Here is a 24,936-nt window from a genome sequence, read left to right on the forward strand (position 1 = left end):
CACCACAAGGGAGCTGAGTGCTTGCGGGGATGTTGGAGAAACGTGTCCCGTACTAGAGCATCTTGCTCCACATGTTTCTTCTGAACTTCTAATCCTGAGTGGATTTGCCAGCATCTGGCTCTTGGTTATAAAAAAAGAACTTTCCCACCCTTTGCGATGTCAGAAGTGTGTCAGAAATCACTAGAGTGGCTTTTACATTCTTGGAGTTCAATTTCAATTTTTCTTTCCCTTTTGATTCCTGCATTCATAGCTGCTTGGTTATGTTTTCCCTTCAGGTGTTTGAATTTTATATGTCCTTCTCAGCACTGAGATCCTTTTTTTTTGGAGTCAAACCTCTTCCAGCCTGGGACTGGGCCTTTCTCTGGAGAGAGGAGGTTTATTTATCTCCTTATGTTCAGCTAACAGAAATATTCAGACAGTTTTTATGACCTTAAGTGTGAAAGTGGAAGCAAATTATATGAGAGGAGGAGCCAAGTTCTGTATCCCTAATTCAAGGCATGAATTACACATACTTGCATGCATGAGAAAGAGACAGGACTGTCCAGTTTGCGTGACCAGAGCAAACAAAAAGTTATTTATTAAGTTGTGTTGCTCATTGCTCCTAGAAACTGTGCCACGGATAGGATTGTATAAGAGTTGTGAAGTGCTACAGACCTTAACATTCATTCATTTCTCTCTCCTTAACTCTGTCCTAGATTTTGCTAGCAACTCTTGGTGCCAAAAATGGACACAGAGATTCTGACCTGCATGGACTTTGTTGATCAATGCAGATCGGATGTAAGCTGACCTATTTCTGTCACGCTTTTGGAAGGTGCTAAGAGGTTATGCTGCTTCAGCCAGTAGTGCAGTAGGAAGAGGTCTGTAAAAAGATGTGTTTGGTGCCAAGGACCTGACATCAGCACTGTATACATTTCAGGGGGCTTAATTTAGACCAACTCTTCCAAAGAAAACTGGGCTTTTTTTGTTTTCACTGTACATGGATGTAAATAACAGCGTGAAGTGAAGGACTCTGCAGGGCTAGGTCCTTCCTAGCCACTGCCAGCAGGTCACACAGAGCTATGATTAGCAGGTTTTAATCAAACTGTTTCCACAGCACACTAGTAGATGAGTAACACATCAAAAGAGCAATAATAGGCTGTGATGCAGAGAACCTCACAGAAATCTGTGTGTGAAGCTCAGTGCGTGCTCATTTTTGTGGCAAGCACACTTTAGTGCATGTGGACTGAGAGCCAACACTCCATTAAAGAAGCAGTCCTCAGCGAAAACATGCTGCCTTGCTGCCTTGTCGTGCCAAGTGAATTGTATGCACCCACAGGTGCCAATAAGAAAAAGGCAAACTAACAAGTGACCTTTTACAGGGAAACTCAATTTAAAGGCCAGAGAAGGATACCCACTTGGAGATTTGGATCATGTCTGAAGTGCAAGGTGCATCAGACTAAAGTTCTGATGTATCTAGGGAAGAGACTTTTGTTTTGGTTCACAAGATGTGGGGACAGTTTGGACTGTAGTGCCTCAAACCCTTGTAACCCCAGCTTCTGACCTGACATTGAGCAGCTTGGAAGCCTGATGGAGGATATTTTTCCCCCCAAATGCTTTACACTCTTGATTTTTGCTCCATTTTTTCTTGTTGCTGTGAAATTTAATCGTGTTTTCTAGCCCTTTAGGCCTCACAAAGTCCAGCAGCTGCATTCTCATCTGGCTTGAAAGCTTATCCGCATACTTCTGAACCCCAAACAGGGATCGGGCCTGAGAGCCTCTCTGATTAAATGAAGTAAACCAAGCCCAAGAGACAGCTTGAGAAGCCCTTTCCACTATGCAGAAGGGAGATTGCCCATGATAAAACACATCAGGGCAGTCAAATACATTTAGAACAATCTCCCCTTGAGTCTTACAGGTAAACTAGCACTGTAGGAAACATGAGCCCAGCTTTGCACATGCATTAATACTGGGTTTATTTTAATGCACAGAGATTTAAATTGGCTGCAGTACAATTCTAGTGCACACTGCAGTGCCTCTTGCAAGGAGAATGTGTCTTAGCCAACAGACAACGGTGATTTGCTGCAGTACAGAGAAGCTAAGAAAACCCTGTATTCCCTCCGGTGTGGTTCTATCTATTTAGCTTGTCTAACATAGAAACCATGATGCTAATCTGTCTATTTATCCCTCCTAACAGTGCAGCCGTGTTGCTATTATGGTACTTAATCCTTCAGCATAATTCACATAGTTGTCAGATAACAAGGCAGAATGGCCAGGTGGTAGCAATGCATCTATTCAGTATGGACTCTCTCGGAATACACAGGCTAAATTATTCCTCTTCATCTCATGCTATGGCTGATAGCACCCTCCCATGCTCTTAGCGGTATGTAACAATTTTAAACGCATGTATCTTCACCCAGGAGACAGGGCTGTAGTAGTACTGTCATTTGGGAGAAAGGAAACTGAGGAATGGCGACAAATACTCGCAAAATCTGTGTCAGGCAGCAACTTGAACCTATTTTTGGCCAGTGGTGTAATTCAAGGTGTGTTTCCACCAGCAGCCCAGAGCTCACACGTGGTCTTTCCTCTCCCCATCAGGTGTGGTTCAGCAACCGAAGAGCGAGATGGCGCAAACAAGCGGGAGCGAACCAACTTGCAGCTTTCAATCACCTGTTGCCGGGGGGCTTCCCGCCTACAGGAATGCCGACTCTCCCCCCGTACCAGCTGCCGGACTCCACCTACCCAACAACCACCATTTCCCAAGGTGAGCACCCATTTGCCTGCGCTGCTCCTCTTTTCTTGCCCTGCATCATCCCATTGTCCCTTCGCTTTCTGATTTGTGACATCCCACTGAGGCTCTTGTAATATATAGGTGGTTTTTCTTTAGTTGGGAAGACCAGGTTTTTCCTCAAGTCAATGGAAACTCCACAGTTTTCTCCTCTGTCTCATGGTCCTTTCTGCTGGACCAATGTTGTCTCATGACTGTAGTGCTGCTCAGCTTTAAAGTGATGAGCAGCAGATCGTTATAAAGTGAGTATCATGTAGGTGATCTCTTGTTCTAGATAAAACTCCATAGTGGAGTTCAGGGAAGGAGTATTGCTAATTCCAGTTGGCTTTGCCCTTGGTTTTTACAAAGGAATTTATGGATTCTGTCTGTTAAGAGAAAATGATGATATTTCATCCCAGGTTTGCATATTTTGTACTGTCACATGATATGCTTGTGTTCAGCTGGAGCACAGAGGTGGTGGGACCCCGAAGCTGAGATCAGGACAGGCATACCATCAATCCGTGCTTCGCACAGTCCCAGCTGTAACACCCCACCACTGCTCACCTCTGAATGCTCTCTCCACAGATGGGGGAAGCACTGTACACAGACCCCAGCCCCTGCCGCCATCCACCATGCACCAGGGAGGGCTTGCTGCAGCCGCCGCTGCTGACACCGGCTCTGCCTATGGGGCCCGACACAGCTTCTCCAGCTACTCGGACAGTTTCATGAATGCAGCAGCTCCTGCCAACCACATGAATCCTGTTAGCAATGGCCTCTCTCCACAGGTATGTGACCCGTTTCCATTCTCTTTCTTTGGCTGACAGTATTTGGCTGGTTCAGATCCTTTGAGAACAGGGCAAGCTTCAGGCTATCACAGTGTATTATGGTTAACAAGGGAGTTATTGTTATTGTCACAAATTCTTGGAGGCAGCCTAGTTAAAGCAATTAGTTAATTTATCAGCAGTATCTCTATCCTGAGCTCAGCACTGTATTGCCAGAGCATTTTTATCCTGTTAGTTCCTATGTTCGGGTTAGCACACTGTAATCACAAACACCAGGACCTAAAGCATTGGTGTTTGTCTTCTCAGCCCTCCAAAAGAATTCTAGTGCAGGTGTGGGCCCTTTGAGTGTGGATATTAGCCTAATGACAGCACGCTCGACCTTTTTAGTTGCTTTTTGCAGGCTCCCTTTTGAAGCAGTCCATGATTTGTGGGCAACTCATTTAGAGATTAGCTGAAGCCAGCTTGTCCAAGTCTGGAACGTGAAAGTGCCACAGATCTGAGCTTCCTCAAAACACAGAGATGTAGATCTAGGATTTAGTTTTGAGAAAGTAATTGTCATGCAAACAACTCTGCTAATGCTTTCCACAAGGTCAGAATAAGAGGTGTAGGTAAGCTTTAAAGGAGGAAAAGATATATTTCACACACAGGCGTGTGTTTTAAGTTTACCAGGTAACAGCCACAGCCTCCCCATGTAATACATCCTTGATTTTAAAATCACTGCCTGAGCTCAGAATAGAGCGCCCATGACCTGACTCTGGGACCCGTGCTCTAAGCCTCAGCGCAGCTGCCTTCTGAAGTGCCCTGTCCCAGGTTTGATCAGATTGCTGCCAATTGTGTACATTGCTTTTCAGTGCTGCATGTGACAGAGAAGCAAGGCTCAGCAGTGCAGAGAGGTTAAAGCCTCCAGCACCAGCAGGTCTAGAGAGAGCAGAGCCTGTGCTATGTGTGTGTTGTGGCAGCGGACTTACGTTCCTGGCCAGTGAGCTCCACTGAAGTCAGTGGAGATGCCAGGATGTATGCCACCTGAGAATACAGCCCACTCTCTATCACTGTCCTGGGATAAGAATTCTAATTTTCTGTCACCTCATTAGATAAAGCCTTCAACCTTCTCTTTGATTTACCTGATGTAATCTGTTTTCCAAATGCACATTTGCTTTTAAGTGGAACAAGGCACGTATTGTACGCTTAAAATTAACAGCAAGGACTCATATTCAGGTGGTGCCTGCCATCCTGAAGGGGTACCAAATGCATTTTAGTTTTGCTGTCAGTCACTTGTGATATATGGAGACGTATGAAGCGTGCTTTAGCCGTTGTTTCAGAGTGGCCAGTAACACTATTTAAGACAGGAAGTGCAAAATAATTTGAAACTACAAGGAGAAATTAGGTAGGCATCTGAAATGAAAAGGCTACAACTGTTTAGAGAGGAGTCCAATAAACGGGGACATCAGAGAGGTATATAGATTTTAAGGTCCAATAGCTCGTGATCTCTCGAGTGTGAAAACACACATTGAGTGTCAATGGAAAGAGGGAAATTTTGCAGCTTCTCTGAAATGGTATAAAAATCCCACTTCTAGCTTTGAATGGTCACGAGATGGAAAATGTAAAAGTGTGACTGGCATGAGGCTGAATATTGCCTCAAACAGTGTAATTTGTGGGGGAAATAGGGAGACATCTTTCTGACAAGGGATTTCTAATAGCACTGGGCTTGGGAGATAGGCATATAGTATGGAATTCAAAGGCAGACTGCAGGTTAGATGGTCCAGGGCACGTGATTAATTCAGATTATCACAAGTGCAATTTAGCACCATAGAATAAGTTAAGGATGAGATCTGTGTGATAAGCTGCACAAGCAGTAGACATATACAAGTCCATCATGCAATTTCCATTTCTGTAGCTTCATCATCTACTTACTAGTCCTGCTCACTAAATCAGAGGCTCATTGAAATGACCAGACCAACGCTTTTTCTATGCTTATCCCTATCCCAAATTACCCTGCCCCCAGGCTCAGGCTAGGGGAAGATAGAGTCCTGAGCCAATAAGCCCTTTGTACGGGAAAAAGAGGATACATTATCTGGCAGACCTGAAGAAAAGACAGCTTTGCACCCCCAAGAAGGGGAGATTCCCATTTTCCTAATGCTTTTAATCATGTGAGGGCCAAGATATCAGCATATAAATTCTTCTATTTCTTTTGTGTATAGAAAGGCTAACCCAGGTTATTTTATGACTGCTTTATATTTACTTATCATGCTACCTTCCTGCCTTCCTAAGCCCTCTGCTGTTCCTAGTGGAGGGATGCACGAAATACTCCTAACAGCACGCATGAGAACTCTTAGATGTCCTCTTTTATGTACTGGCGTGGCTAAGAGTTTTGTGAGGTCTCAGTATGGGATGCTTCTCCGTACATAATGCAGCTATTCCCCGACATTACAGGTAAAACCCATTGCACCTCAATCCTCTCATCCTCCTGTACAGCTATCTGCGGTATCTGGTTGCTCTCTGCAGGGGTAAATACCAACTGCAGGAATGGAGGGAGTTCAGGAGACAGGAAAAAAAAATTGGGAACTTAAAATGATGGCTGTTTGTCTGAGCTGCAAACAGACAGTTCTCTGGTTTCATCCCTTAGCAGCAGCAGGAGGGAGATTTCTTTGCAGTTTAGACAAGGAGGTGGGGGCCAGCCTGGCCAAGAGCTCCCAGCATTTGCTGCCGCTCGGCACGCTATCCAGTTACCCCAGGATTGGGTGTCCCAGCCAGAATCCACCAGACGGGCTCGGTGCTGGCAGCTGAAATTCTAGAGGAGAAGTGTGGCATTTCCATTCTCACAACAGAGAAAAGGGGATTACGTTTGGCCACTGTGGGCTCAGTCCCCCACGCACACACGTACTTTAGTCCTCCCCCTCCTGACAGAATGAGCAGACACCGCTGCAAGTTTTACCCAGCCTTCACTTGGGAAATGGCCCATTTCTCGCTTGTTTTCCAGCCTGAGGCACACGAAGCCTTGTGCCTGTCCAGCTCTGCTGCTGGATCCCCAAAGCATTTCCCACGCGCTTTCCCCGGTGTCAAGGCTGTCCTGCCTCTGTTCCAGACCTGAGGAGTGAGAGGTCAGCTGGGAGGTTTTGTCTTCAGCTACTTCATCCCGTGATGATGTTTTTTGTGACAGTTCATAAAAGAACACCAACTTGGTTGTACAATGGATAGTCCCATGTGATTAAACCACTACCTGGCATGATCTTTCATGTCATACTCATTCCTAGACCTTAGCGAGAGACCTTAGGGTAACCAGAGCAGTGATTTGTGATGGGTTTGTGCTGGGGCAGCCTTTTTAAGAGAGAGATTTTGCTCTGACTGTTGCCTGTTTGAGAAAGTCAACTTCACAGGCTGGCCAGCTGCAGCCAGATGAGTCACCCTGCATCTGTCAGGATGCACTTGGTGGCTGCAGCAGTCATGGATGATCAGAAGGTAGCTCAGTACTGGGGAGCCAGAATGTGCAGCAGTGAGGTTGCCGTTGCTCCCCAAAGGTCGTGTGGGTTAGCAGCAGCTGTCACAGATTCAGCTGGGCTGACTCAGTGGCTCATAACTGCCTCCAGGCTGGCAGTCATGCCTGTGCCAAAACTCAGCAAAGATGTGGACTCCTGAAGCAGAGTTAAATTTGAAGAGTGAGTAACTGGTTAGCAGTCATACAGAGTATGATTTCCAGCCCTGGAGCTTCTGTCTCGTCATTTCTCACAAGAGTGGGTTGTAAAAACAAGTGTGGGTGGGTGGGATCTCATAAATACATTGTAAATATTTCCAACTCATTTTCATCCCACATAGGAATCATTTCCCATTTCTCTGAGAATACCTATCAACCTCAATGAGGACAAGGCCAGGCACCAAGGCTTCCTCAGCTAGCTCCTGCTTCACACTGTCAACGAGAACAAACTTTGCATCTCTTGGTTTTGAAGTTCAGGCCTGTGCTAGCTGAGTAGTGCCCCTCACTGTGGCTGGGATAAGCTTGTGACAAATAGCACAAAATAGTGCTTATCTCAGTATTAAGCCCCGTTACATCCTGAGGAGCATCTGACAGTCCTTCAAGAAATGTGTATGCTGCAGTGCAGGCTGAGGTGGGAGGAAATTAGGTGAATTAAGCAGTACATTACAAGTCAACATAAAGAGAAAAGTGAGGGCCACATTTGACTCTGCCTCTGCCATTTGTGATGATGGGAGGATCCCCGGGTGCTTTTCAAACGGCAAAGAAGTAGCACCATACTGTATTCTGGGCTGCTTTCATCACTAGCACATCTCTTCTGCCTTTTAAAATGTCTTTGTGGTTTTTAGGAGCATTTTGCCCACTGCTTCACCTCCTAAAATTTCTGCAGCCTTTTTAGATCCAGGTCTGTATCTTAAATGTGTCTGACCATTCCCTGTAGCATGTTCAAGTCGTGCAAGGGGTTCTTCAAAAGCAAAAGAATATTAGTTTGTTGCAGGTGGCCCCTGTGTAGCTGGAGAACATACTAAGATATAGTTAAGAGTCAGGTGTTTCTGTACTTTCATAACATGTTATTTCTGAGACCTTTGAATCTTTTAACAAACCCACAGGATCACCCAGAGATTAAGACAATTCCAGAAATATGAAGAGCCAAGAGAAACTTGTTCACAATCTTGTATTTGTTGCTTTAATTTTCTCAGGGCTTTCGCTGGCTTTTTTTTGCTCCATGAGCAAATTCATTTCCAGTGTAGTGGCAGTATCTGAAGGTTGGAGCCAAATTTTACAATTTCTGGTTTATCACCATTTCTTGATAGTGTTCCTGGAGGGACACTTGAGGCACAGGTCAGGCTCTGCCAACAAATTTACACTCTAAACTCAGAGATCTTCTTAGTCTGTACAACCATAGCACAATTCTGTTTTTCCTGACATCATCCCAGGGCTCCATTCTCTTCCACCATCCAGGTTATCAGGTTTTCCTCAGCCTCGTTGGGGTGGGATTAGAGATCATCTGAATCCCTGTCAGAGGCACACTGATCCTGGCAGAAGAATGAGAAGAGCCAGCTGAGCCCTTTTTTGGGGGGAAAACCTGGCAACTGGGAAGGACACGATGTTAGCTGGTGAGAGGGGAGCAGGCATTGCGGTGTCTGGCTCCAGCGAGACAGCGCTCCTTCCTTCAGTGACACGGATCCCTTCTGTCTGGTTCTTTTTTTTTCTTTTTCTTTCTCTTTTTTTTTTCTCTCTCTTTTTTTTTTTTTTTTTTTGTCGGAGACACTGTGCCTATAATAAGCATTCAAAATGAGTCTTGCTGGGCCAGGAGAAGGGGAGGGGAAGAAAGAGGGGGAGGAGAGGATGAGATTTGGGGGGGAGGGGGAAAGGGAGGAGGGGGTTTAAATAGCAAAGAATTAGAAAAAAAAAATCTGATGCAAATCACTAGTAGAGAGAAAATTATGTGCAATTACCCAAGCGATACTGGGCAGCCGTGCCCACCCCAACCAACAAGATCTCATTAACAAGCAGAAAATAAGATTGAAATGGTGTGTAAAAGAGCTGAAAAATGAATTTGAATGCTGCATTTGTCCACAATTACCCCCTCGTTCACACATATTTTATTGCAATTTTTTTATTATTCTTAATCTTTCCATCCCTCAAAGCAGATTGGGAACATCCTGGCATTACAGTTGCTGAGGGAGGAAGCATTAAGGATTCCCCGTTTCCCTGAAAGGAGACCCTTCTCTCGCTCGAATTTTAAAGGGTTGGTTTTGGACGGATAAGGATTCATTTCTCCGGCTTATCTTAGTGTAGGAACATGTTCTTCTAATATTCTTTAACCTCTGACGCTCTTGGGTGCCACCCCACACGAGGGCTTTTCTTTAACCTTGTCTCCTGGGTTCCTTTACCTCCCTTTTCCCTCTTTCTTTCCACTTTCTCCTACCCTCCTTTTCCACTCCAGTTTTTTTCATGTCATTTCTGCCCTCTTCCCCCCATGCTGCCTCCTCCACGTTCCCCCTGCAGCCCCATCTCTCTAGAGGACCATGATTCCCTCAAATGAAGTGTCTGCCCTTCAGAAAGTGGCTGCTGTCCCTTTTCAGCATTGCAATTATTCCTCGCACCCTGTTTCTTTCCCAGTGAGCTGTCTTCAGCCTCCCCACGACCTTGCGGCAGATTGCACACAGCATTTTTGGAGAAGGAGGTGAACATGTGCTAAAATCCATGTCCATTTTTTGCCAGGGGGATGGAAAGGGGGCATGGGAGCTCCGGGTTTCTCTCTGGGAGAAACTGGCTCTGTTGAGACTGCGTTGGCGTTTTCCCTCGCTTGGTGTCAAATGCAGCTCCATCTCTCTAAACTTTTAACCTATGTGTCCCAGGAAAGCTGGTAGTTTTTCCACTAAAGTTTCTTGCTTTCTTTTTTTTTTTTTTATTTAACCAAACAAAGCCCATCTGCTCTTGTCAATTAGACGCCTCTGCTCCCAGCAACGGGAAAAGGGGAGAATGGAACATTTTTCTCATGTGAAAATAGATACGTATTTATTTCCCTGATTCCTAATGACTCTGTTTCTGTGAACAAAGGAGTAGAGTGGGAAGGGGGAAATTCATATCTGATGGGCCAATTCACTTTCTGTCAGTCTTGAGGTTTCATGAGTTTCCTTGATGGATTTGGATGCTCTGGTCCCACTGAAACCTGATTAGAAACAACTAAACCAGAATCTTATTACCTTAACCCTAACTCTAATGCTCTGGGTGGCACAGATTGCATTTATTCCTATGTGATTTCCACTCCAGACATTGTTCTCTATGTATATTACTGTGATATTAAAATATTAGAAACACTGAAAGATTTCAGAGCAAATAGTTGGTTCCTGAGCCTTGAATTCGATAGGAGCTTTGTCATTCCCTTTGATGGGTCCAGGGTCAGCCCCTGTGGTACTACTGCACTATTTGTAAACTCAAATGTCAGAAGTAGTCAAATTGGGGAGAAAGGGGAATAAGGAGAAAACAGGAGAAGAAATACAGGAAAAAAAAAAAAAACAAACCACCTGAGGAGAATGACGAGACTGATGACAGCAGGAAGAAGAAATGGAGGGAGGTGTGAAAGTGTCTGATAAGCCCCCAGACGGTGGAGCAGGGAGCATGTATTTAACATACCCTGGACTAAGACACGGAAATCTGTACCCATAAATCTTTAAATATCCCTTCCCACCCAGACCCTGCTACCCACTTATGGGGTGGTGGGAGCAAAGCCAAAGCAGGGTGGATGGAACAGGCATTGCAGGGGCTGTAATTCCTGCTGAAATCCAGACAGGACTGGTGGGGCTTTCAGCTCTGCTGAAGCACCTCTCCTCTGGGTCCTGTCTCCTTTCTACACCATGGAGGGTAAGAGGGACTTGGCCAGGAGACACAGACTTGGAGAATTCAAATGCAGGATTTGCCCTGCTTTATGATTAAATAAGGGAACTCGAGACAAGGCAGGCAGGGCGGATAGAGAAAATGAGAGATTAGCAATTAATGCAGCATCCAGCCTGGTGACTGGCATTTCTGAGCGACCTCTGGCATTCAGAGGCGAGTGTTTCACCGCATGGCTCGAAGAGCTGCAATAACCCAGGGACTAGGGAGCTGGTGCTGAGCCGTGAGAGGAATCAAGGGACCACAGCAGGGAAAGGCAGCCCTGGAATGAGGGAAGTGAGATAGAGGGGAAGCTTAAAAGGGAGGAATGCAATAAAAGGAATAATTAGGATTCAGAGGCAGGGGCATGCACGCGTGCTCTCGCACGCCTGTGTGCACAAGGGCATCAATGTTCTGCGTGCACATTCTGCGTGTGCACACCAGTGTGTGTGCCCATGTGTTGTGTGTGCCTATTAAAATCTAGCAATGGTGTAACAGCTGTGCTCCAGCTGTGCCCTGGTTGTGAAAAGCCATCTATGATAGGAAAAATCTACAGCAACATACTTCGCAGTGGATCAGGCACTAACCCCAACCTGCCTCACTATTTTTTTTTTTTTTCCCACAAAGAAGGGTTGTGGAAAGTGTTTTAACTTCAGTGGGTGTGACAGAACAGCCGAGATCCCATGCTGGGAAAGGGAGTGGGACAGTGTATCGCAGGTGTACGTGGGCCTATTGCTGTCCTTGCAAGCCTCAAGCCTGCACCACCTCAGGGAACACTACACACTGAAGATGGACACAAGATTGTGCATTGCTCAATCATTTTAGGGGGATATGCCATGATCTCCAGCTTTCCCAGAGCTAATGGATGCATTTTGAAAGGGGTCATTATTCTGTACAGTTTATTTTCTGTTTGCTTCATCATCTGTGTGCTAACGACAACAGAAATCCACATTCGCTCCCATCCCAAAGCCGGCCAGCTGCTGGGATTGCTGACAGATAGGTTGCATCATCCTGGGGTGCAAGTTGTGAGCAGGTCATTTTGGGACTAAGAGGACAGGGAGGACGTGGCGGGGGCTATATCCATCTCTGGAGCATTCTGGAGGACTGCTCAGAAGAGCTATTAGGTCCTGAAGCATCAGGAGAGGCTTATGGGGGAGATGTACCCTAAAAAGATGCTGCCCTGGTCTTTTGTGTGAGATGGAAGGGAGTTTGGGTACCGCATCAGCTTGCAGAGCGTTCATCTTGCCAACTCTCTTGATCCACTGCGTGTGGAGAGGGGAGCAGCATATGGCTGTGCAGTATGTCATTGAGCAGTTTGGGGTTACAGGGCTGCGCAGGGGCTTCTGTAGTGCACAGGGAGCATGCGAAGTGCAAAGGAGAGGGCATACAGCTGCGTGCGCAACCGAGCACTAATGGGGGGCTATCGGGTTGTGGGGTGCATGCCGCACGGGAGCTTCCCCCTCGCACAGTGGTGGATGTGAGGGAAGATGGCTTGGGTGCAGCAAGGCCTCCTGCTGCAAGATGCTGCTTCTTGCCTCCATCAGACAGGCGTGCACGAGATCAATTTACAGCAGGGGCTGAAGATCAGAAATCCTAGCAGGGTCTGGGGTGTGTGAGTAGTAAAGTGATCAAAGGTGCGGAGGGTCTTAGCTCGCTGCAGTAAGCTGGAGTCAGCCCTTAAGCCTATCCAGTTTGAAGATGAGGGGGATCTTATTTCAGGGAATAAGTACCTGAAAGGGAATTGTGAGCCACGTAGGGGAAAGGGTAGGGAGCTGCTTGCCAAGCAGATACAAGAAAATCACAGGGACTGGTTTAAGAGAGGGAAAGAGGCAAGGCTGGCACCAAGGGGGTTGTTTTGGGGTAGGAATTCACCCACCAAGCCAGTGCAGAGCCGACATAGGGATGTCTGAGCAGCCCACGCTGCTCACCACAGGTCTTCAGTGCAATGCTTGGTCTGGGACCCACCGACACGTGGGGCCAAGCCTGGGTTGAGGTAGGCCCTGTGGGGAGCTCACCTGTTTGTCTGGGGGAATATTTGCGCTGCTGCATGCCCCACACATCCCTCCAGCTGCCCTTTCAGAGGGACACTGGCGGGGGGATGCTCCTGATGGGGAATGGGGAAGAGGGAAGGCAAAGTCTGCTGTTGTCTCTCTTTCCCCCGAGATCCAGAGCGGCAGAGAGAGCCCCTCACAGCCTCCTCTCTCTATGTCTCTCCCAGCTTTTCTTCTCCCACTCCCTTCCCTTCTTCCACTCCCTTCCCTTCTTCCTCCCTCTCCTCTCTCCTTCCATTTGATGTGGAGGAGAGCTGTCTGCCACTCGTGCGTCTGTACCGAGAAGGGATCAGAAGTTTCAGCGAGCGCTCGGCGCCTCTCCTTTGATCCATGTCCTGAGGCCTGCTTGACAGCGGAAAAAAAGCATGGAGACAAAACGACTCAGTCAAAGTGATTCCTGACAACTGTCTCCATGAGATAAGGAAGCTCTCTGTGTCTTGGGTGGTTTTTTTTTTTTTTTTTAATACCGCCTCTCCGTTTCCATAAGAAGCGGAGTCACTTTAAACCAGAAGAGCCAGCCAACAGCCAAGCTGCACAGAGAACAGCCGAGCAGAGAGCGCCTGGCTGAGCTTTATCATGTTTCCTGTCTCCCTTTCCATTTCTTTCCCCCACCCTTTTTTTTTCTTTAAAAAAAACCCTCTTTTTCCCATTTTTCTTTCCCTTCTTTCTACATGCTGTGCTACCTTGCCACCTTACCCCAATGCTACCTCTAATTATGCAGTTGCAGAGAAAACCCAATGCCTTTGCAGGTGGCCAGGACATTATTCAGCTCAATCCCAACCACAGGGAAATGCCTGCCTTCCCCGCAAGGGGCTGGAGGGGAGAGAGAAAGCCCCGTATGTTATCTGACAATAACCAATCCTTTTAGGGATCGGCAGCAGGCCTCATTAATAGCAAGGCATTATACACCACTGGCCACTTAAGTGGTCCTTAGAGCTGTTCCCCTGCTGCTGAGCCCCAGATTTTTTATGATTGTTTTATTTTTCTTGCCTAGTTCATGTCATGCAAGGAGGTGTCCCCCCCCTTTCCCTTCTTGCCTTCAGGTTGCTTTCAGGAGTGAGTTTGCAAGGGCTCAGTGATGCTAATCCTCACTGGAGGATGCAGGACTCGGTGTGCGTGTTGGTTGGCACATTGGGGAGCAGGATACATGCCTTGGAAAGGGACTGTGCTTGCAGCCAGGTTGTCAGGGGCGTCCCCAAACACATGGGATCCCTCCAGGACAAACACAATGCGAAAGGGACAGGGAAGTGGCCTCAGACCGTCGTGCTGAGGGCAACCTGGCTTGGACATGCAAGACAGGACTGCTTAATCCAGGTGAGGAGCTGGAGGAAAGCAGACATGGCATGGCTCACCGTGCTCCTGCACTTCTCCATCCTCAACTTCATAAAGCTGGAGGGGACTTGGGATCTGCCTGAGATGACAAAGCTTGGCTTAGGAGTGGGCCTAGAGGGGGGCAGGTGGTTGACAGGCTGAGGGACCAGCCCTGTGCTCTGGCTGGCTCAGGTGATGGGGACAGGGATCAGAGTTCATCCCAGAAACACAGAGCCTCTTTGCCAGGGAGTTCCCCTTCCCCTCCACTAGCTGTAATTAGGCTATTGTTGCAGCTTTTGCTGGGAAGACAAACTCTATTAACATGCAGGATAGGGGGTGGAGGGGAGCGAGGGGGGACACACGGAGGGAGAGATTCCCTTCCCCCCAGAACTGCGCTGTGCTGCACTGATAAACAGTAAATATCGGGGAACAGGATTTCCACATTATCTGAGCGCGGCAGAAAATCAAAATTTCAGTCTAAATCCGAGGAGACGAGGCTCATAAGCTCCTCCAGCTGATACAGACGCCGAGCCCAGCCGGCAAGGCTCAGGAGGCACAAAATAACATTTTTTCATTCAAAAAAAAAAAAAAAAGAAAAAAGAAAAGAAAAGAAAGGAAAATAAAGAATGAATGAGAGGGGAAAAGCAAGAAATATTTGGGGGCTGACTGCAGGAAAGGAAGAAGTGGTGCAAAGTAGAGCATTGTCTGATGTTGCAACCTTTTTCTGATGAGGAAATAAATACCTGGGTGTATTGGGGAGGGGGTTGGACACTGCCCATCCAATGAACTTTCCAATTGGCAGCTCTGGCTCAGCAGAGTGTTGCTTGGGGATCGACCTGTAGGACACTAACAGCTGCCGGAGGATGATGGCAAACCTTTAATTAGCGATTAGAGTGCACAGCTGAGCACAAATCCAGCCCTGAATTAGGAGCCACATGGGGTCTCCCTGACCCTAAAAGCCAACACCGGATTCAGCAGCTCTGTTGGGCGTGGGTCCACCAGCTCTAATGAAGCTCTGGGCCATGCGTGCTGCTAATAGCATCTCTGCCCTGCTCCGGCCTGGCAGACAGGGCAGGAGCCACCCCAGGTGGGCACCGATTCCTGCTATGGGACTTGCAGGCTGCAGCGAGGAGGGGGGCACAGGGTTCCCTAAAAATGAACAGCAGCGGTGAGAGCAGGTCAGTGATGCAGGAGAGCTGGGCTGGAGGTGGCCACTAACGCTGCAGTGAGAAAGGGACATGGTTCTGCCTGCTTCTACAGGAATTTGCTCTGCCTTAGTTTGTGGCATGGTTTCACAGTGCCTTTTGCTCTCCCAGGGACCAAGGTGGTTTCAGTGCCAGACAGAGCAGGTATTCTAAGGAGTTCAGTTTAGCTACTTGCTGTGTCCCAGACATTTTTGCATCCTTGGCTGGATCCATGCTGTTTCCTGATCTTCCTTGCATTGGAGACTCCATAAAAGCATTTCTTGCAGCACAATCCATAGCTCCAGGTTTTTAGACCAAGGAAACATGGTTCAGCCACATTTCTGTACAGCACCAGAGGCTCTGAGCTCTCCCTAGGGATTTTAGTCAACACTGCTTGGAGCAATGAAGAAGAAAAAGCAGGCACTAGTTGCAGAAAATACTTCCTTGGTTTCTGTAGCAGCCACTTCTGTCCTCCTGCTCTCATCACCAGGCCACGGGCTCATTATACCTCTCAAAACAAATAAATTCCTCGCTCTGAGCTGCTCCCTTAGCTCTCAGTCTCTGCCCAGCTCCCATGAATATCCATTCCCCTTTCCCTACCTCATTTCCATGACCATCTATAAAGTGGCATCTTTCATGCAAAGAATTTTAGGGTCTGTGTTCCAGCTCCAGCAGGTTTCTAGCAGAAACTCTGTCCATACCATATAGATCCAGGGGCCTTTGGGGGAGCTGAACTGAAGTATTAAGGTTTCTCACAGGCAAGACTTAAGGCTCTTGGTAACTTCAATGCTTGAGTGACTTCTGCTGCCGAGGAAAGGAGAGGTTTTTATTTCAGATGAGGAGGAAGCAGGTGTAACAGATTCCTGTTGGGAACATCAGTGTCTTTTGTACTGGCAAACTGACTTGCACTTGTTAGAGTGTGGAAACTTATAGGATGCTGCAGCTTGGCATTGGGTGTCCCAACCCCTTTGCACTGTTGCGAACTTGTTCTGTATTGTTCTCTCTTCTCCTCAGTATTGGGTCTGGTGGAAAGGGCTGGTTTTCCTGAAGTATTTGTCCTTTCCCTTCTCACAGGTGTTTACACAGACACCACAGAAGTCCTAAAACTGAAAATCTGAAAGTCAGAACTAAGGTGGCATCTTTCTGGTCACATCATCTGGGTCTGAGGTCAATGTTATCAGAGTGGCCAAGCCATTTTATATCAGCTTAGAATCTGTTCATGCATTTTAAAGAGCAAGTGCCCTACATCTCTTTAAAAATTAAGATCTTAATCCCATACTTTAAGATTGGTATTTCAAAATCCCTTGGCATGCATGCAGGGCTTTCTTCTGCTGTTTAGTGGAGTTAGCATTGCCTCAGGTTTCGCTGTTTGAACAATCATCAGCACAGAGTTTTGGCCTCCATTAACTACAAGAAAGGCTGATTTAACACTGAAACATGTGCTGGACTGCTAATCAGCATGCACTGATGTATCAAATATATCTCACCTATCACAGATCCCATCCAGGGGATATATGGAAAGTCATGGGGATATGTGACTCTAAATATTTCCAGTGTCTTTTACTATCCAGCCTCTTTTACCTACAGCACTGAGCCTCAGACAGCTCTTGCTGTTGGCCTGCATGCTCTGTTTTTTCCCCACTGTGTCCGTGTCATTACACCAGCTCTCCAGCTACATTCTCCCAGCTATGCCAGGAGATTGCCGGTCTCCCCATCAATCCCACCAGCTACAGCCTCTTCCTCCTTCCCCCGCTGCTCATAACCCAGCTCCTGTGTCTCTCCTTGCCTGCTCCCCTTGCTTTATTTCACCCGGGGTCTCAGAGCTGCAGTCCCTGCAAGAGGGTTTCTCAAACCACTCAAGAGCCGCAGGCTTGTCTGGAGGGCGAGAGGTCAAGCACTAGCAAGTGTTTCCATTTAGTTCCAGATACCAGCCTGACAGGTGGGTGCCTCTTGATTAATTCCCAGCTCCCCTAAATGCTCCCGTCGTCATGTGCTCTAGTCCCGTTCAAGCCTAGGCAAAGTTAGGGGTGAAAAAAGGAGAATATTGGAATGCATCAGGTTCTGTCCATTCCAGCTCTTGCGGTGGGATCATGGCCTGGAACAGTTGCAGATCTTCACCTCCAGCACTTGTCATGCTGACAGTACTTTCAAGTAAAGATGCGTACTCAGAAAGTAAAGTCAGAAACCTTCAAAGCCCCCAGTTCTCCCAGCACGGCTGCTATGGTGCAGTTCTGAACTAACTGCATCTTCTTGCTGATCTACAGTGACACAAATGTCCAGCTGAGGATGATGTGGTACAAAAAAAATAAGGATTTAGGATCAAGGGAGCATTTTCATCATCTGAGCTGGCCTGAGCCTTTGGAGGTGGGCTCTGATGAGGTTTGTGAGCTCTGCGAGGTCTGGCTGCTGCTAAGTACGTCAGTCAGCTTGTGTGGGTTCTTGACCAGTAACAGCTATGCTAGCATGATTTTGGTAATCTTGAAGGCCACATGGTCATGCTGTGGTGATTCTCCCTTTCAGACTGTCGTCGTTTAAAGGTAACAAAGCACAGTATCACACAAATTCATTCCTCTTAACTAACACACTCCATTAGGGGCTCAGTCATTTTAGATGCTCTACATGACGCGTGCAGAGAGACAGGAATCTTCAGAAAATGGGTCAGACCTCAGAAAAACTGAATCCCACTCTACTGGGTGCCCTGGACTAAGGAGACATATATTTTGTCTTTATTGGAACAAGTATTTTGCTAGAGTCTGAGTCTTTTTCCCTCTTTCTCATTCCCTTTTTCACACACGCTGGTTTGTAACAGTGTCCAGAAATGCCAGAAATCTCACCAGGACATCTCTGCACACATCCACGCTGGAGAAATCCCCAAGGCTTACGTAGCTGAGTGAATTTCAGAGAGTAGTTAAATCCCATTTGCCCAGTTAATGCTGTGCAGGGTCCTGCCGAAGGTTTTAGTGGAAAAGCTCAAGAAAGGGAAGGTGGTTTAATGTTTGTGGCAGCAGAGAACTGGAAGTCACTGGACTGATGTCCCCTGCTGCTGACTTGGTGGCCCAACTCTGGCAACTACTTGCTCTTGTCTGCAGGGGTTTCCCCATCTGTGTAACAACGAAAGTTAGTGTGGATCTGCCATGCAGGAATGCAGAGAGACTAATATCACAAAGGGCTACAAAACACACTGAAGAGCAGGGAAGGACAAATCCGGAATCCTATAGGTGTTAAAACCTCCTGAGCAGCAAAGCATCCAGCAGCGCTGAGGTTCTAGGGAAGCAGCCAATGCCTGAGTGCTATTTTTTTAATTATTATTATTTAAAACCCCCCTAACTTATTAAAATTTTGCCTGGCTGCATCTATTGCTTATTCAAATACTGCCAATTTCCGTGGATCTCATATCAGCTCCCAGCATCTCCCAGCCTCAGTGCTTGGGTTATATGGGAAGAGCGAGAGAGAGGGGAAAAAAAACTGCAAGCAAAATAAAAGCCACTATCTGACAGAATCTCTCATGGGGATCTCGGTTATTAAAAAAAAAAAAAAAAAAAAAAAAAAAAAGGAATCATTTTTCTCTTAGCTGGTGTTTGTTAAATGTGCAGGAGCCATAGGCAAATTTTTGCTAATTTTGTGCATGCTTTTATCATACTGGTGATTCACTGGCAGCTTTATCCTCTGATAAGTGGATTAGTTGTTGAGCTAAACAAAAAGGTGTTTGACAACCAGGAAGCTCTAAAGAACATATTTGTTTTCCAAATAATGGAGCTGTGTTTGTTGCTCAGTGCAGTGTGGGGTGGTGTTGTGAATTTCATTAGCTGAAAGGAAAGGCCTCAAAGCTTTTCTCCCTTACACAAGGCTGTGGTTCAGCAGGAATGTCTCCCTCCTATCAGTGGCAGGTTATTTTTTTTTATTTGCTTTGGTCTAGTGGTTTGGCCCCGGAGTGATGCTGATTAGGGAGTGGCTAATGAGCTGTGTCGGCGTGAGAGCATGGCATCTTTTGGTGGCGGGGCCAGGCACACGCCAGCTTCATTCAGCAGTGAGCATCACGGGTCTCCTAAATGGTTAGCAGAGCCCTATGGCTCACCACTAGACCCAGACTTGTAGGGCTGGGAGCTAAACTGAGGGCACAGAGAGAGAAATTGGCTGAGCGGAAGAGAATAGGGCTAAAATAATGAGCTTAACTTTATCTAAGACTTTCATCGTAATATCTGAGCATCTCATCATCCTGGGATGTGTTTCTCCTCGCGGTCCCATGGGGAACGTTGTTATCTGCAAGGCCAAGAATGGAGGCACAGAGATTTTATCCTGTTTAAATGTAAGGTAGGAACCTGAGACTTTGTCAAGGCCCTTTGGTAGCCCAAAAGGCCTTCTCTGTAAAAGTGCTTTGTATTTAGTAATTCCATATTCCTGTGCAGTTGTTGTTTATTTTCAGCCCTTTGGAGTCTTCCCTTCCTGCCTCCCCACTCAGAGGCCCACAGCCCTTTGGCCATATGATCCGAGTGCCTGGGAAACGATGGGAATTTTCTCCTTGGAGCTGCCGGGAGCTTGGGGACAACCACAGTGCTTGGGGCTGAGCTCTGCCTCGCCCAGTGGGTCCTCGCTGATAGCAACCATAAACATAAACTCTGCATGAGGATGTGGCATAGGGTGCTTTCCTGGGCCTCACATGATTTTCACCCTCTCAATATCATTCATGATTTCTTCGGCAGCTTTTTGCAGTGATGCCCTTGGAAGGAATGGTGTGGGTTTGGGGCAAGGGTTGGAGGCACTGGCTCAGGCTTATAAATCTCTGTGGATGCTACTGATAGCAGTGGGAGATGCATCTCCTGTGGAAATGAAGCATCTTTTTGCATCCTGATGCCAAACCGTATGTTCGCTGGTGTCCTTTAGAAATATAGACAACCTTGGTGATAAGAAGAACATAATCCCAGTGCTTGAAACAGATAGCTCCATCCCTCCTGACATTTTTAGGAGCCCACAGAGATGGAAGGATAGTCAGCCACGCCATTCCCATTCCCTCAGCTTTATTCATGCGATGGCCAGACGTGAATCCAGTAAAGCTTGTTTTCCCCTAGCAAGGGGCTAAAAACAACGTACTTTTCCTTGACAGCCGACAGCAGCCCCTGGCTGGGAGGGTGATATGAAGAGGGAGCGAACACGGTGCCATGAGAAAGGGGGGAGGGCTGTGAACAGATCTGCAGTCGCTAGCAATTGCTCTGGCATAGATGAAACGGGGGGAGGGAGGGAAGAAAGGGGGGAAACGGCAGTCGAAGAGCGAAAGGTCCCCAGCTGGCTGTTAGTGGCATCTGCACTCGGAGTACAGACTCCAGCTGAGAGCTATTTCACTATTTATTTACATGTAATTATTGCTATGAGGTGCAGATATTAACACTGTCAAGAGCAATTTGCCCTGACATTTTTCACTTGCTCTGTTCCCTGACGTTTTGGGTTCGGTGGGATTTTTTTTTTTTTCTCTCTCTCTCTTCATCGCACTGCTTCAGTTTTGGCAGCGCAGGGACCAGGCTTTTTAATCCAGCGCCCTTCGCAACTCATTAAACTTTGAAATTTAATTTTGTCCAGAGAGGAGCTGGGGCGCAGGGAGCGTCTCCCACCCCCCTCTCCCCATGCTTTCGCACCCGCCACCCATCTACAGCAGTTCAAGCATTTCCACTCTAAACAAACCAAATTTACCGGTTGCCGCGTTTTCAATTGGAATGCAATCTCCAGCATTAACCTTTGCTTTCGACACTGCATTTAAAACACACAGAAAGGTGCCCAACCGTTTATTAGGGGGAGAGTTTGAAAGTGCACGTAGAGAAAGCAAATGCAGAACAAATATTTTTCGAACCAGTGCCCCGACCAGCATAAAAATCGCAACCCATTTCAAAAGGTGAGTTAGGACCGGTGACGGTTTCCTACTTCTTGAGGTCCCAATTTTTTTCCCCTTCCCTTCACTCCGCTCCTGCCTAAACCATCTGATTTCAATAGCTGGTGACACTTTAAATTAAGACTTCCGGCCTACACTCAAGCCCTGATTTAATGAGGCAGTTGTTGTATGTCATCTAATAAATACCAATTGTGCATTAGAACTTATTTGCCAAGCAGGAGCAGTGACGTGACAGGCACAACTCACCGCAGCCTGCTTTTTTTCTCAGCCGGTACAGTGCTTGTAATCATTTAGCATTTGTTTTAAGACACAATAGACCACATTCCTCGTCAGCAGAGCTCCACCGCTCAGTGGTTCACACTCAACACAGGAGGCTGAAGGACTATGCCAGGGTGTGTGGGGGTTGTGTTTGTGGAAGGAGTAAATGCAGAGTACTTCTTCAGTGCCTGTGCATGGTGAATTTTTGGAAGAGGTTAATTAATAATTCCCATTCTGCCATTTTATCTGCAGCACCTTAGGCCCTTTTTTTCATTCTTAGAGTTGGACCAGACTTGGCTTCTACTCTCTTGACTTTGCAGGGGAAGAGATTCAGGAATCTGGTGCATTCCCCTTCTTTCCTTTTCTTCTGATCTGCTTTCTTGGGGTGGGAGCAGAAAGAGAGCGAGGCCTGAGGGGAGACAACCAGTCCCCAGAGCTGAAATATCTGGCATTTGGGGGCTTTTGGATTTTGCTGCTTTTTTGTGCAGGGTCTTGAGGAGTGGGACATGCTCCTTGACTACAGCACTTCTGTGTCATTGCAACACAAATAAATAGCAGTAGGAATGGCTTCATTATACATTGCCAAGTCCTGTGGTGCGTCTGTAACACGCTTACCCTGCGGTAGAAAGGATAACAGATCACCACAGATGAGGGGACAGGTTGCTGGGACATTGTGGAAAGCAAAATGGTTTCATTTCACTCAACACTTTCTGCAGGGCTTATTTGTCTTTCTTTATAAGCAAAGGGACAAAAATGTTGCAGCTGGATATTTTATTTTCAGTATCTTTTTGTTACAAATTGCAGTGTTTTACTTCATTTTGATCTTTCAATGAGAAGTTTGTATTTGCGCGTGCATCCCTCACCCATTTCCTTTCCATTTGCATTTATGCTATTTGAAAGGCTTTCTTTCATGTAAAAGAAAATGTTGTTTATCTTTTTCATAGTATTTATTCATCACCTGTCGACCCTTTGTAAACCTTTTCTGGAGTGACCTATAATATAATGCAGAAGCTTCATAGTATTTTCATTACTGCAGGCTGCATGTTTAAATGTGATCAGTACCCAGCATGAAAACTCAACATTTTCTATTTTTAGCTCCCCATGCCTTGCTACCCACCACCTTTTTTGTGTGTGGCAGTGAAACAGAGCTGATCAAGCTGTTGCCACCTTTGTAAAACTTTCTTGTATCTTCCAGGGAAAGGCCTATAGATACACCAAACAGCATCATGTGGCACTAATGTTTTGAAGTTCCCCTCATTGCTGTGCTTAACTTATTATAAGGCTGTCCGGAAGGAGGACATCAGCCTTGGCTTTGGGTTGTTCAGATTCCTGCTCCCCCATAAATCTGCACCATCTTGAGTTTTAGCCTTTATTGGGCTCATTTTTCCAGTTGTAAGGTGAGAGGTGGCAGCCCCACTCTGCCTAGGGCTGATGATAAATACATTAAAGCAGGTCACCACAATCTTTGAAGAAAGAAGAATGCTGCAGAAAGAAGACACATTTCTGCTTTTTACGTAGGTGTGACTTTGGATAGCACGTGATCTGTCCTGCTACTTTCTTGGGGGGTGTCTGAAGGGTCAGGATGCTCAGCTCTTGCTGGAGTTCAGGGGGTGAGCTCCCCGATACAGAAAGCTCCAGACTCCTGGGCCATTTTGTGTGGACAGGAGGTTTTCCTCTCCACATAATGACCAGAGGAGAATTAATCAGGTGGACGCTTTATTACTGGTGACCCAAATGCACCCACAAAGCTCAGGCACCAGCTGGTACATACGTTAACTCCAGTTTTACTTAATCTTGCAGTTTTTAAGACAGTCTCTTGGTGGGGCAGGGATGGGAGGAGACAGGACACAAATTTTCTGAGGATCTCTTACGTGCTAACACTGACACCCTGGTCTGAACCCAGGGCAAGGCTTTGAGCAAGTAAGACCCAGGCAGTGATCTTGGTTTTGGGCTTTGGTCTTTCTGCTTTGCCCATGGCCTCAGCCCTGCATCCTCCCATGCACAGCACCCTTTCCCCAGGATCCCGAACTTTCCGCCAGGGTCCTGATTCCTCTCCAAACTGGAGAGTGCAAACCAGAGGAGAGCTGTGCCCAGGGCTGCAGATCTCTGTGCTAAGTTCTTCCCCCAGCAGTTGTGACGGGGGGTACTGGGGTGCAGTGGGAGCGGGGAGCACAGGAGAAAACCATTGGTGTTGTCAATGCTGCTGGGACTTAACGTATTGTGAGATATGGCAGCTTGTTTGCACGGGTGTTAACCAGCCTCTCCTGTCCCCTTCTTGTCACTGCCCAGTCCCTGCCACAGCCAATCTGTGTCCTAATCTCCATCAATTAACAAGAAACACTTTTCGCCCCCTCGCTCCCCGCCACCAATACGGACACCCACCCTGAAGCCTCGGATAAAGAGGAAAGAGCCCCCCCAGCCTCGACCCTCTCCCCCTTTACTTTCCACTAACTCAGCGCAACCAATTAGGCATCTGACACCCGTACTGGCTGACAAATTGTTTCTGTCATCTGCTTTCTGTCTTTCATTAAACGAGAGGCGGAGGGGGGAATTGAGAAGGGAGGGGGGGCTGGGAGATGTGATCTCCCATGCTTAGCGAGGCCAGATACATTAATTACAAAACGGCCATTTGCAGCATGAAAATGCATTAATTAAATTTATGCAATCATTATCTTTAAATAGTCATATCTTTAAAATAATCAGCCCTTCCTGAGTCTTCCCTCTCCTCTGCTAAGTATCTCTAATCCCTTTTCCACCATTTATCTCTGGATCAGCAGTAGCTTGTATGCTTTTAAACTTCTGCATGCAGGAGATGCCTTAAAAACTCTGCTCGAGTAATACAAGGGTGCGATACCTTCACTCCTGCCCTTGGCATTGCAGCAAGGAGGACAGGTGAGGGGCACCACTCTACTCAGCAAGTTAGAGGATTTGCCATTTTTTGGAGGCTTTTGATCAAGATATTTTCAGAAAAGAGAGCTTGTAGCTCAGCCAGGAGTTGTGGGGTTAATGTATAAAGTTCTTTGCTTGCATTTGTACAAGAGAGCAAGCTATGTGCTGGTTTACATACCCACTTAGTAAATGTATTGCTGTTTTCGTTTGGAAGAGGTTTAATTTTAATGAGGTAAGACCCTTCCCTTTGGCACAGACGTAGCTTTGCCAGCAGACAGCTACCTTTCATCAGTGTATCTTTTTCTTCTTAAAAATCACTTAGTTCAAAGCAGTAAATTACATTCATAAGAAGAGCAAGGTTTCAGAAATTGGTGTTTCACTAGTCTGATGCTTGAGATCGCTTCCTGGTGGCTTCATATTATAATTCTAAAACATATTTTATTTTGCAGTGCCATCAGACATAGCTGAAATGAAATTGTGCTGGACAAATAAGAA

At 46.8% G+C, this 24,936-nt stretch overlaps 1 protein-coding gene across 1 annotated transcript in view; it reads left to right on the forward strand.

The window, feature by feature from the left end:
• The window catches only part of PAX7 (paired box 7), a 100,394-nt gene that overhangs the window by 60,837 nt on the left and 14,621 nt on the right, over positions 1-24,936 (forward strand). Inside the window, 2 exon segments of the mRNA XM_055705297.1 lie at positions 2,575-2,740; positions 3,329-3,528. Of these exon segments, the coding sequence (XP_055561272.1) occupies positions 2,575-2,740; positions 3,329-3,528 (366 nt within the window).

The sequence above is a fragment of the Falco cherrug genome, chromosome 3 (assembly GCF_023634085.1).
Source record: "Falco cherrug isolate bFalChe1 chromosome 3, bFalChe1.pri, whole genome shotgun sequence".
Classification (NCBI taxonomy): Eukaryota; Metazoa; Chordata; class Aves; order Falconiformes; family Falconidae; genus Falco; species Falco cherrug.